Below are 12,655 nucleotides of genomic sequence, written 5' to 3'. Positions count from 1 at the left end.
ACAGTGCCCAGAGATCCAGAGGGAGAAACTGCCTAATGCTGGGTCACAGGCTTGTACTGAGATTCCTGAACACCACCTCCTTCCTTCAGAGTGTGCTGGGAACTGTAGCTGCTGGGAACCCTCCAGCTCCTCCCCCCTCTCCCCCTCTTCCATTTGAAAGCTAGAAAGCTGGGCTCTGCTGGATCCAGCAACCCCTAGTGGCAGCCAGCAGGGAAAAAGATGCAAAAAAATTGCAGTGCCAATTCTGCAGGGAAAAAGAAATTCTGCGCAGAACAGTAATTCTGTGCAAATTCTGCATTGCGCAGTGGCGCAGAATTCCCCCAGAAGTAGAATGGCCATACTGGGTCAGACCAATGGTCCATCTAGCCCAGTATTCTCTCTTCCGACAGTGGCCAATGCCAGGTGCTTCAGAGGGAATAGGCAATCATTGAGTGATCCATCCCCAGTGATCCACTCCCAGCCTCTGGCAGTCAGAGGCTAGGGACATCCACAGCATGGGGTTGCATTCCTGACCATCCTGGCTAATAGCCATTAATGGACCTATCCTCCATTAACTTATCGAGTTCTTTTTTTAACCAAATTATAGTTTTGGTCTTCACAACATATCCTGGCAATGAGTTCCACAAGCTGACTGTGCGCTGTGTGAAGAAGTACTTCCTTTTGTTTTCAACCAGCTGCCTACTAATTTCATTGGGTGACCCTTGGTTTTTGTGTTATGTGAAAGGATAAACAACACTTCATTCGTCACTTTCTCCACATCATTCATGGTTTACAGGCATAAGTTGTTTGTATTTTCAAGTTATAGTCCCTAGGTCTGTCACTGGCTCTTCAAATGATTTTAAGAAAGCCACTCAACTTCTGTGCCATGGTTTACCATCTATAAAATAGATTATGCAGCTTTCAAGAATGGGTCCCTGGGTTATGATTTATTAGTATAATCCTGGGGCAGCCGAGGTAATGGAACAATCTATACCAGTATATTATACCTGAACGACATAGGGGGAAATGATGCAACAAAGAAAGGTAAAACACACAGGCACAATAGTACCACTAACAAGGGGCAAGAGCAGAAGAGTTCTAATGAGCAGGGAGAAGAGAGAAACAGTCACCTAACCTCTGCTTCTGTTAAGACCATTCTGTTAACAGAAGTGTAATGGGGGTACAGGAAAGAGGAGGAATTCTCTCCAAATATTTTCAATCTTCTCAAAATACTCTTCTACCCATTTTTCAAACAAACCCTGCAGGGAGTGCAGACCCTTTATGCTAAAGGACTCTAACAGATACCAGAATGAAGTCCTGTATTGTTATTTCAATCCAAGAGAACACAAGAATAAAGGAACATCAAACTAGAGATAGAGTTGCGACACTACTGAGGAAGAAGGGACCTGTAACAATTGCACATGCCTTTCAGGACTACATATTGCTACAGCCATGAAAACCACATTCACTCTCAAAGAGTAAAAATGTTTTTTCAGAATCTTGCTGACAAAAAACAAAGACATAATATTTTATATGAATTTTTAAGTACCACAGGATTTTTAAAGATCCACTCAAAAAGGCTGCTCTTTTTCAAAGCGTATCTTTGGTAAAATACTCAGTTTGTAGTTAATATGAATAAAAATAAAACAGAATATTAAAATATCAACACTGATATAAAAAGCAGCATTGTAGATGATTTATAGCCATTCTGGATCACATTTTGTCATAAAATTTGCGTCCATTAAGTTCAGCTGAGTTGTCTAACTTTTTTACTGCCAAAGATTGCTGCTACAGCCACATTTATGCAGCAGAAATGTAGCATTCAGACATATTAATCACAGCGTTCATCTATTCCTTTGTGTTATTACCACCCTGAATACAAACCAGGTCAGAATCATTTTCCTGGAAGTAGTAACAGTATTAAATTACATTTGTACCTGTTTTGGAGATGCACAATCATTCAGAAAATTAAGTTTACTTGCAAATAGTCACAGACATATTGATAATATGTTCTCTTCAGTAACTATTCGGTGTTGTTAAATTTGCCTGCTATACCACATCCACGTTCTCACTCTTGACTGAGCTTCCACATGTTACTCATTATTATGGTTTTCTATGCAGCCAAAAAAAGATAGATACTTTCCCTCCTCTCCTCTGAGTAGAAAAATAATCTCATATTACTGACAGGCAGCCAAGTAAAACGCTTTTTTTTTTTTTTTTTTTTTTTTTAAACGGTTATATGAGCACACGGAAGCTTGGGAACAATTTAGCTGACCCAGGTAATGTGGATGGATATCTCAGAATTTTAAGATTAAGAAAGTTCAAAGATGGACCAAGGAACCTCACAAGCTTCTGATTTTACCACCAACCATACACTGAGCACTGGAGCGTAATAGTTAGGACCCTACTAAATTCATAGTCCACTTTGCTCAATGTCACAGTCATAGGATTTTAAACATCATAAATTTCATGATTTCAGCCATTTAAACCTGAAATTTCACGGTGCTGTAATTGTAGGGGTCCTGACCCAAAAAGGAGTTGTAAGGGGGGGAGATGTCACAAGGTTATTGTATGGGAGGTTGCAGTACTGCTATCCTTACTTCTGTGCTGCTGCTGCTGGCGGCGCTACCTTCAGAGCTGAGCAGCTGGAGAGTGGAGGCTGCTGGTCAGGAGCTCAGCTCTGAAGGCAGTGCCATTCCAGCAGCAGCGCAGAAGTAAGGGTGGCATCGTATGGTATTCCCACCCTTACTTCTGCGCTGCTGCTGGTGGGGAGCTGCTTTCAGAGCTGGCCACCCAGCCAACAGCCGTTGCTCTCCAGCTGCGCAGTTCTGAAGTCAGCGCAGAAAGATGGCAATACCGTGTCCTCCCCCCCACACCCAATAACCTTGTGATCCCCCCGCACCTCTCTTTTGGGTCAGGACCCCCAGTTTGAGAGACGCTGGTCTCCCCAGTGAAATTTATACAGTATAGGGTAAAAGCCCATAAAAGACCAGATTTCATGGTCCGTGATGCGTTTTTCATGGCCGCAAATTTGGTAGGGCCCCAATAATAGTGAGGAATATAGGAATGCATTTAAATGGCAAAGTATTGAGATCACCAGGAGCAGTAATAGGTAACGGTAGAATACAAGATCTTGGATTAGGAGAGGGCAGAACAGCTGCTGAACAAATGGATGAGACTGTAAATTGGAGGCTGGGGAGGCTATCCACTGAAGAAACTACCAATGACCAACAAGAACAAAAACCACATTAACTAAACGATGAGAAAAAAATAAGATTAAACTACAAGTTCTTATTGCAGTTAACTGTATTTGTAATATGCCACATAACAGTATTATGGAAACTGTAGGTGGAGGTCACAGTAAGTATAATAAATTCCACCATATAGAAGGATTAAATGTCAAAGTATATTACTTTAACATTTGTTACAGTTGAGTGATTTTCAGAAGCCTGAAGATTATGGTCCCTTATAATTAAGGCTACGTTTTAGTCACAGGTATTTTTAGTAAAAGTCACGGACAGTAAACAAAAATTCCCGCCATGACGTATCCATGACTTCTACTGTATACCCCTGACTAAAACTTGGGTACTCTGGGGCAGGGGGAGGCCCAGGGAAGCTACGCAGGTGTTCTGGAGCAGGGGTACATGGCCCAAGACCCCAGCTGCTGCTGGGAGAGGCTGACAGGCTCCCTACTGGGCTCTGCACGGCTCCCAGAAGCGGCTGTCTCTGCAGCCCCTAGACAGAGGCGTGAACGGGGGGGGGGGGGGGGGGGGCAGGAGGGGGGCGGCTCCACACGCTGCCCCCGCCCCGAGCACCCGCTCTACAGCTCCCATTGGCTGGGAACCACGGCCAATGGGAGCTGCGGGGACGGTGCCTATAGGCGGAGGCATTGTGCAGAGCGGTCTGGCCGTGCATCCACCTAGGAACATGTTGCAGCTTCCGGGGAGCTCCCCCAACGTAAGCACCAACCAGAGCCCTCACCCTGTCCCACACGGCAACTCCATGCTGGTGGATGCTGTGGCCCGAGATTGCCCCAGCAGCAGTCAGTGCAGCTGGCCCAGGGGCTGCCCGAACTGCTCAGGTGGCCCCCGGGCTAATCACACTGGCCCCTGCAGAACTCACGGAGGTCCCGGAAAGTCACAGAATCTGTGACTTCCATGACAGACTCGCAGCCTTACTTATAATACCTTAAAACTGTTATCTCTTAGATGAGGAAGGGAAGACAAATAGATCACTGGAGGCCAAGCAAAGGAGACATCATGAAGCTGAACTTTTTAAACACAAAGTGTGGATAAATAAACATGGGGGAGTGAAGAGAAGAGGAGCAGAAAGGAAACAGAGCCCAACACAAAAGCAAAGTGTTCACTAAAAAAAGAAAGTATTTTGACCACAAAAATAAAAAACGGTAGATAAAACTCTACCCAATACAAGCAGCATAAGTTTTGCTTTTAAAATTCCTATCAAGACTTACTATCTCACGCCCACTGCCATAAATTTTGAAAATTAAAAACAGAAAAAAATAGGGTTAATAATGGAACAATACCATTACAAAAGCAACATTACAATTATATAATGTTTAGCAATATCAACTGTTACCAAATAGAAGTGCCTTGGAAAGTTCTTATCATAGAATTGTATGGACTGAGGACTCCTGAAAGTAGCAGAAGAAATTTTGGGCTAAAACTGCTGTGAAAATGAAACTAAACTGTGAAAAAAAAAGTCAGAGAGTTTATACTGCTATTTACAATCACTTTAAGAAAATAAATTCCAGCATATACTAAACTAGTATTAACAGCATCTTGGATTTTTAAACCCATTTTTAGATATTCAAATATTAAACACTCTTCAACATAAATATGTACAACATACTACATAAGAGTGAATTAACAAGCATCTTTATTTTGTAATGAGAGTTCAGTTAAGTACATTAAAAATAGCTTAGAGCCCGGTTTGTTTTCTTAAACCCAAAAACGAGAGGTTACGTCGATTGCTTACACATAACAAGGATAGTATTTTGACATTTTTCAATAGGTCAGTTTGGAACAGTGCACTACCTGTTTCTGTTTTGCTGGAGAAACCTGCCGCCTGTTTGATTGCTGCTGCTGTTAATGCTAATCCTCGGCTCCTCTTCAAACCATGCTGTAGTACAGCTTCAAACTGAGCACACAGGCAAGTAACTCTGCAACACAATACATGATTAATTAATTAAAGACAATCTGAAAAGAATAAAAACAATCAATTATGTTTAGATTCAGTGGATTTAGACATCTGGAATAAATGCAGAATGTGCAGGTACATGCAGTTCCCTTATACATCAGACGCCAGAGGGCTTCAGCAGGGCTAAGGTTACAGGCCCCCTTGCCCAGGGCAGTAGAGCTTGAGCGGGCTCAGGCTGGGTCCCCCCTCTGGGAGTCGTGCAGTGATTTCTGTTGTCAGAAGGGGGTCGCAGTGCATTGAAGTTTGAGAACCGCTGATTTACGGTAATCTCTTTATTATGTGAAAGCTCTATAAACCTATTCATATCCACTAGGTTACAGTAACTATACAGAGCCACAGGAAACTGCTTGTTACAAAAAGTTAACAGTCAATTTAGAAATTGATCTTTATATGTTGGAGTGTTTTTTAGATCACATTCATTTCAGCTCCTCTGTACATAATACAATTATATTTTAAACAGATAAAGTTCAAAATTTACAACTATTTGATGATTTGCTGGAATATGCTGACAATGTGCATATACAAGTTCTAGGCAATTTTACCTGTTTGTTAGTGACACTTTTGCTGTTTTTCAGATGTATTGTAATACATCAAACGCAAAGCTTATTTTCATTTGTGCAACTGGAACAGCGTCAAACCCACAACACATGAAAAAGCTCAATTTTGATGACAAAAAGCAAGCTACACAAAACTTGTCAGAGTAACATGCATATACCTTCACTTATGTCTACACCTTGATAGCGGCTGAAATTTTAGATTTCAAGTTTTCTGTAATTATCTTAAAAACTTAAATTATTCAACACAATCTGCACTGCAAACCTGACTAAGAAAATGATAACATAAAAATGTATATTGATGCTCCTCAACCATTTTAGGCATTGTAAAATGAAGCAAAATCTGCCTAGAAAGTAATTTAGACTTTTTTAAAAAATTTATGTCAACCTTACTACTTGGTATTTTAGTAAATTTAACTTATTTTTTAAAATTAAGCCATAGTCCACTGTACTCCTTTTCTGAATATGTCATAACAAATACACCAAAAGCTTTGTTATCTGGCATGTTGGGGGACTGGGAGGTGCCAGTAAGTCAAAAATTCCGGTTGACTAAAAGGGAGGGAGTTTGGGTGCATGAAGAAGCTTAGGGCTGGGGCGCAGGAGGGGCTGTGGGGTGTGGGCTCTGGGAGAGAGTTTGGGTATGGGAGGGGGCTCGGGGAAGGGGGGTGGAGTGCGTGAGGGGTTTTGGCGTACCAGATCCGGGCAGCGCTCACCTCGGGCAGCTCCCTGCAAGCAGCAACATGTCCGGAGAGGCACAGCCAGGTGGCTCTGCGCACTGCCTCCACCCGCAGGCACCGCCCTGCAGCTCGCATTGGCCAAGGTCAACGCTCCTAGGTGGAGGAGCGGCCAGGCAGCACTGCACGCTGCCTCCACCCGCACGCGCCATCACCGCAGCTTCCTTTGGCCATGGTCCCCAGCCAATGGGAGCTGCAGAGTCAGTATTGGGGTGGGGTGGGGTGGGATGGGGGCAGCGCATGGAGCCCCTGTGGCCGTTCCTCCACCTAGGAGCACTGACCATGGCCAATGGGAGCTGGGGGGTGGCAGCACCTACAGGTGGAGGCAGTGCCTCTCCAGACATGTCACCACTTGCGGAGAACCGCCTGAAATGCTGATTTATAGAGCTTTCCGGTTTGTTAAGTGCCGGATAAACCAACTTTTCCTGTATAGTGCTCTCACACTTCGTTTGGAAAAATAATGCATACTGAAGAATACACTGCAGGCAGCCAGGCAAGGAACAACAATCCCTCCACAAACATTTGAGAGTTGTTAAGGGACAATATCAGGACTATTAGCTTTGATGATTTTACTTCCTCTCCATCTAATCTATAAACTGGGTTGGACCAAGACAGAAAAGGGCCCACAAACACAGGAGATCAAAAGAACTCTGGCAAGTTTAAAAAGGACCACTCTCTCAAAAAGGGGGCAGAAATTATTTGGGGGAACCAGACAAACACAGGAGGCCGCACCTAGGGATTTCCAAAGAAATTAAACCTGCCTGTTTATCATCAGGAGACAGTAAGTTTTTACATGAGATAGACATGCGTGTAGACGGTGTTAAAATCTTTGTTTTCTTGTCAAGCTTTGTTCCTACTGTTACATAAATAATACTTTGGTTTTAAGGAGGCAGTCTGATCACCATACAACACTGGTGACAGTAGGGTGAGTTTACCTCTGAGTTTTCCTAGACATTGCCTTTATTTTTTGAGCCTCCGTCCTCTGTCTGGGCAAGCCCTGTAACCATGACAGGTTTTTACATACAGAATAACTTTGATGAGAAATACTAAGAAAACTTCTTTTGCAATACTAATAAAGTAACACATTATGGAAAAGATAGACAAGATGGAATTTTATGAACAAATATGAATAATTCAATGTTTTGTTAAAAGATAACTGCTATTAATAGGAATTTCAAAGTTTGACCAAAAGAATCCACTTGATTCTTGCAGTTCTGAAGGCAACAGCTAACACAGAGACTCTAGTTCTGCTGACAAGGAAGAGATATCAAACAATTAAAAGCAGGTGCATGAAGCAAGAAAACTGAATAATACTGAATATTACTATGAGAAACTGAATTATGTCTCCCAAAATGAAATGGAAACATTTTTCATGCTGGAGTAATAAATTCTTATAGCAATCTATAGAAAAAGCAAAATTATATGAAAAATAATAGCCACTGGAAACTAAAAGTGTTTCAGTCATGTGTATTTTGTGTGTAGATAACAGATACTATCACCATGATGCATGTGATATAAGAATCTATACAGAACAAACCAACAACAAAATGGCCCTTTGTTTACTGGACACTGGAGAACTGTGAACAATTAAAAAATCCAGCTATAAAAAAAGATGAAAGAACATCACTGAAATTAGTAAATCTCGTAAAATTTGCAACCCACATAAGGCCTGGGCTACACTTCAGACTTAAGGTGACATAAGGCAGCTTATGTCGACCTAACTCCGTCAGTGTCTACATTACAATGGTACTCCCGCTGATGTAAGTCACCCACTTCATCAAATTAATAAAACTCACCTCCGCGAAAGGTGTAGCACTTAGATTGATGTAGTTAGACTGATGCAGTGTCCATGTAGACTCTGCATTACTTACATTGTTTGTTGGCTGTCAGCCAGGCGCCAAGCTCACAATTGGAACCCTCCACCCCGCAACCCCAGGGCTGACAGCCAGAGCCAGAGACAAAATTTGAAATAGCAGCCGCCAATAAACTGACCAGAATGTCTATTTCACTGCTGGTAGGCAGTCAGCCCTGTGGGCCTGGGGGCTCCAGCTGTGAAATAGACAGCTGTGAGCCCTACACTCTGACTGTCAGTTGGTGCAAGCGCACCTGATGAGAACATGCACCACTGGCAGAAGGAGGGCAGTGTGGACACCAACAGCAAATGTAATTGCTGACGTAGCTGTAGGTCAACCTAATTTCAGTCAACCTAATTTTGTAGAGTAAATAAGCCCTAAGTGTGACTTATTCTCTCCTCCAAAAATATTCTCAACCATTGAGCATAGCTCCAAATCACACTGGAAAAATATGTGATCAGAAATCTCTACATGTAAAATTTTCACTTCCTGTTTAATTAAGACTTAAGCTGCCTAACTACAGCCAAATAACACGACTGAGCAAGATGAGCATTCTGCCTGATTCAAGAGACATTTATGAGTAAACCATGTCATTTTTTGGCTTAGCATTAGGCTTTTTAAATCCCAAATGTCCATGCTTGTCAACATATCAATTCTAAAAGGAATACCCAAACTTCTAATTCTTGACAAATTGTTTCAGAAATAGAGCAACGTTGCAAAAAGTAGTAGTTTGGATCAGAAGTTTTTGCTCTGAATCTGGAAATAACTACTTCTATTTTAACATTACAGTTAACACTCAGGAAGACAGTCCCTGCCTCTAGAAGCTTTCACAGTAAGACAAGCAACATACAAAGGGTGCGGGAGAGATATAAAATACACAATAAAAACAAGAATTAACAATTCACAGTTGCCATTTTAATTCACTTTCTATGGGGAAAAAAATCTAGGTAAGCAGTGTAGTTTATAAGAAACTGGTCAATGGATGACAAACTACCTTGAAAAGGCAGCTGAGTGAATAAGGAAGAAGTAGCTGCCATTTCCACCTCTAGTCTAGGTACTTTTCTCCAAAGGCAGCTTAACTAAGTTCAAGGTTAGTTTACAGAACTGAAATGGGAGTTGGTTTAAGAATTTAGGACAGGCAGCAGTGGAGTTTAATGTACATTCTGGTAGATGATCAGAATCTTTCAACTGGTCTCTGCTGGCTTTCACTAAAAAGACAGCAGCCCTAATAATTAGTTACACTATCAACCTGTTACTCAACGCTATAACCTAGTTGACCAACGGGAACCTAAATGACAACAGAAACTAAATGACAATTTTCAATTGGCATTTCTACAATTAAGAGGAGGCAGTTTGTGGCAGGGAGAGAGGATTAGGGAGAAAATGCTTTTTGCAGCTAAAGAACATCGGGAGTAAGAAAAAAAACCTTCAGTTTTCATATGTTCATTTTTAATTGGTTAAAATAGGAAACCCATAACAGAACAGGGCTAGATTTAAGACATCTATATAAATATAAGATATATAGTCATTTTAAAAACAGAAGTATTGGGGTAACAAATAAAGTTCTTTTTTACTTATATCCAGACTTTGGAATTCAGCATTTTGCCTTAATCCTGCAAACACCTAAGAATCCTCTTTGTCTGGAATATGATTCATGTGCACCAATATGAAGAAGGCAACCAAGAGTTTCTCGTATCAGCAGTTACATAAACAAGCATGTTTTGAAGTGGGCCAAATATCTTTTTATTATATAGCCTATGTAATAATGATATATAAATTTAGACATGCTCCCTAAAGCTTTTTACCTGCTATCAGAATCTGAAGCAATTTCTTTTCTTCCTCCAAATCGGATTTGACACTGTAATGAATAAGTTTAAATAACACGAGTGTTAAGAAACTGAAAATCCTTAAATGCTCTAATTTTAATTTAATTTTAATTTTTAAAAACAAACCAAAAAAAAGATGTTCACTGACTCAGCATAAATAAAGTTCTGTTTTTCACCAAAGAAACATTCTGAAAATACAGACTTTAAAAGTTATTTTAAAATACTTTTAATAAGTCAAGTAACTTCTCTGTTAACTTGTCTGGAGGATCAAGAATCCAAAACCTGTTTCACTAAGATGATGATGTTCTCCATTTCTAAATCCAATTACTAGTTCAGGCTTAAATCTGCACACACTTATTGCTTCCAGGAACAGTATGTACTTCAGTGAGTAGTGCTACGTCTACTCACAGAAGCAAGCACTATATCCAGGATTGCACAGATACTCACAAACAATAATAATTTTGAACTTGGGATGGGGAAGAAAAAGTGCATCATACCTGCATTGTCTCTATTTAACCTTATGGGATAAGAGAGGCAAGCAACATTTGAAATAGAAAAAAAATCAACATATATCTGAACTCAAAGTAAATATGTTACTAATGTATACTGTTTACCACTATCTCCACCACCAGCACACAGTGCATTATCAAACCTTTCTATCTTTTAGCTACTAAATGAAAATCTGTCATATTTGGCAACCCGGATATCAAAAGCATTGCATGTTCCTAGATTTTTTTATTAATGTAACCAACTTAGAATTTTTTTTATTCTAAACTTCCGAAAACTTCCACACATTTTTTTTAAAGTTATCAGAGATTTCTCAAAAAATTTCTGAGTTAAGCTATTAATTATTTAACTTTTTTGCATATATTTTCTTGTAACACGGTCTCAAGAGTTTTGACATTCAGTTACAGAATTAGGGCAGAATTCTCCATTGGACCACTATGCACAAACATGGATCACAGAAGCAGAACTCCATACAGAACCCCAAACTTCTCTTCACATTCTACCCACAATCCTGCTACATAAGTTGATCGCAATAGTCCCTTCTAGCCTTAAAAATCTACCAAGTTCTGGGTTTATAACTTTTGAGTGAACAGAACACCATGTCTACATTGGGCAGGGAGACTGCATTTTTTAACTCTGTAGATAGAATGATGTTAAAATCCTACTGTAGACAGGTAAACTGTAGTTTTAACAGCATCTTAACTGGTCAAGGTAAATCCCAGGCTCCCTGCTAGGGTTTACCCCAACTAGTAAACGTGTTACAACTATAACTTGCCTTGTTTGCTCTGCGATTTTAATACATTAGCTAACACACCTTTTTTCCTAGAGAAGTCAAGGCCTGAGAGAACTTCTTAAGAACAGCAAGTTTCCCCCTCCATCTATTGAAGAGGGGAGGGAAGAATAATAGCAGCTCTTGACAGAAACGTCAACTCAGCATTTATATACTGCAGAAAGATTTTTAGAATTGGGGCAAACTTGTATTTATTGTTTTGATTTCTTACCTGTTTAACTGCATCCAGTAGCCGCTCTAGAAGAAATTGTCTTTTGGTGTCATTGTTCTTTGATCCTAAAATTCAACACAGCTCTATTATTTTAACAAAAATATACTAGTCCCAATTCTGGAAAACTTTCCTCACATGTACTAGTCATCTCACTGAGGTTAACGGAAGTACTTCTCTGAGTAAGAGGATGCAAGATTAGACCTTTTTGTTTTGTTTTTTTAGATACCCTTTATTTAATATGCAGAAACAATGGTAGATGATCAGTCAGTCAGTCTGATTTTAATAAGTTATTCTTTTTGTGGAATCAATAAAAATTACTCTACAGTTCTTAAAATATTAAGAACAGTATTAACATAGTCTTCTCTTGATTAATGCCAATCAGGTAAAGTTAATTAGTAAGCAAGCCACTACACGTAAACATTAATGCACAGGCCACAACATTTAACTTTTTAATCTAAATAATTTCAGTATGCAGTGTCAGCTTTCACACCTTGCTTGGTTGGAAAATCTTTTATAAACATGTCTGGCTGCACATAAAGCTTGCTGTTTAATTAGGCTAAGTCACTGTGCACTGTTAATCTAGTCTTCTCTCAGGTTTTTAAAAGGACTTCCTACACTTATCTGCCACTACTCCTAATATGTCAGACGTTGAGTTATACGTAGTGTTGTTGTAGCTGTACTGGTTCCAGAATGTTAGATAGACAAGGTGGGTGAGGTAATATCTTTTACTGGACCAACTTCCGTTGAGGAGAGAAAGAAGCTTTTAAGCTTACACAGACCTGAAGAAGAGCTTTGTAAGCTCAAAAGCTCATCTCTCTGACCAACGGAAGTTGGTCCAAAAGATATTACTTCACCACCTTATCTCTCTGGGCCCTAAGTTAGACCATTCTGTGCCCACACTTTTCTTCTTCTTCTTGTTCTTCCTCCTCCTCCCTACAAAGGATATTCAGATTCATATAAAACTCTGACCTCCATATCAGAATT

The 12,655-nt window shown here is 40.3% G+C and overlaps 1 protein-coding gene across 3 annotated transcripts in view; it reads right to left on the bottom strand.

The window, feature by feature from the left end:
* The window catches only part of SNX29 (sorting nexin 29), a 435,642-nt gene that overhangs the window by 409,018 nt on the left and 13,969 nt on the right, over positions 1-12,655 (bottom strand). For 2 of the 3 annotated variants that reach the window (XM_048866549.2, XM_075132756.1), the window contains exons 2-4: positions 11,672-11,736; positions 10,143-10,195; positions 5,034-5,158 (exon numbers count right to left, since the gene is read on the bottom strand). In XM_048866549.2, coding sequence (XP_048722506.2) covers positions 5,034-5,158; positions 10,143-10,195; positions 11,672-11,736 — 243 coding nt within the window. The remainder of the gene's footprint in view (positions 1-5,033; positions 5,159-10,142; positions 10,196-11,671; positions 11,737-12,655) is intronic. The other variant, XM_048866552.2, reaches the window with a different exon arrangement.

The sequence above is a fragment of the Caretta caretta genome, chromosome 10 (genome assembly GCF_965140235.1).
Source record: "Caretta caretta isolate rCarCar2 chromosome 10, rCarCar1.hap1, whole genome shotgun sequence".
Classification (NCBI taxonomy): Eukaryota; Metazoa; Chordata; order Testudines; family Cheloniidae; genus Caretta; species Caretta caretta.
Note: the sequence above shows the minus strand (reverse complement) of the source record. Positions and strands in the feature narration are given on the sequence as shown.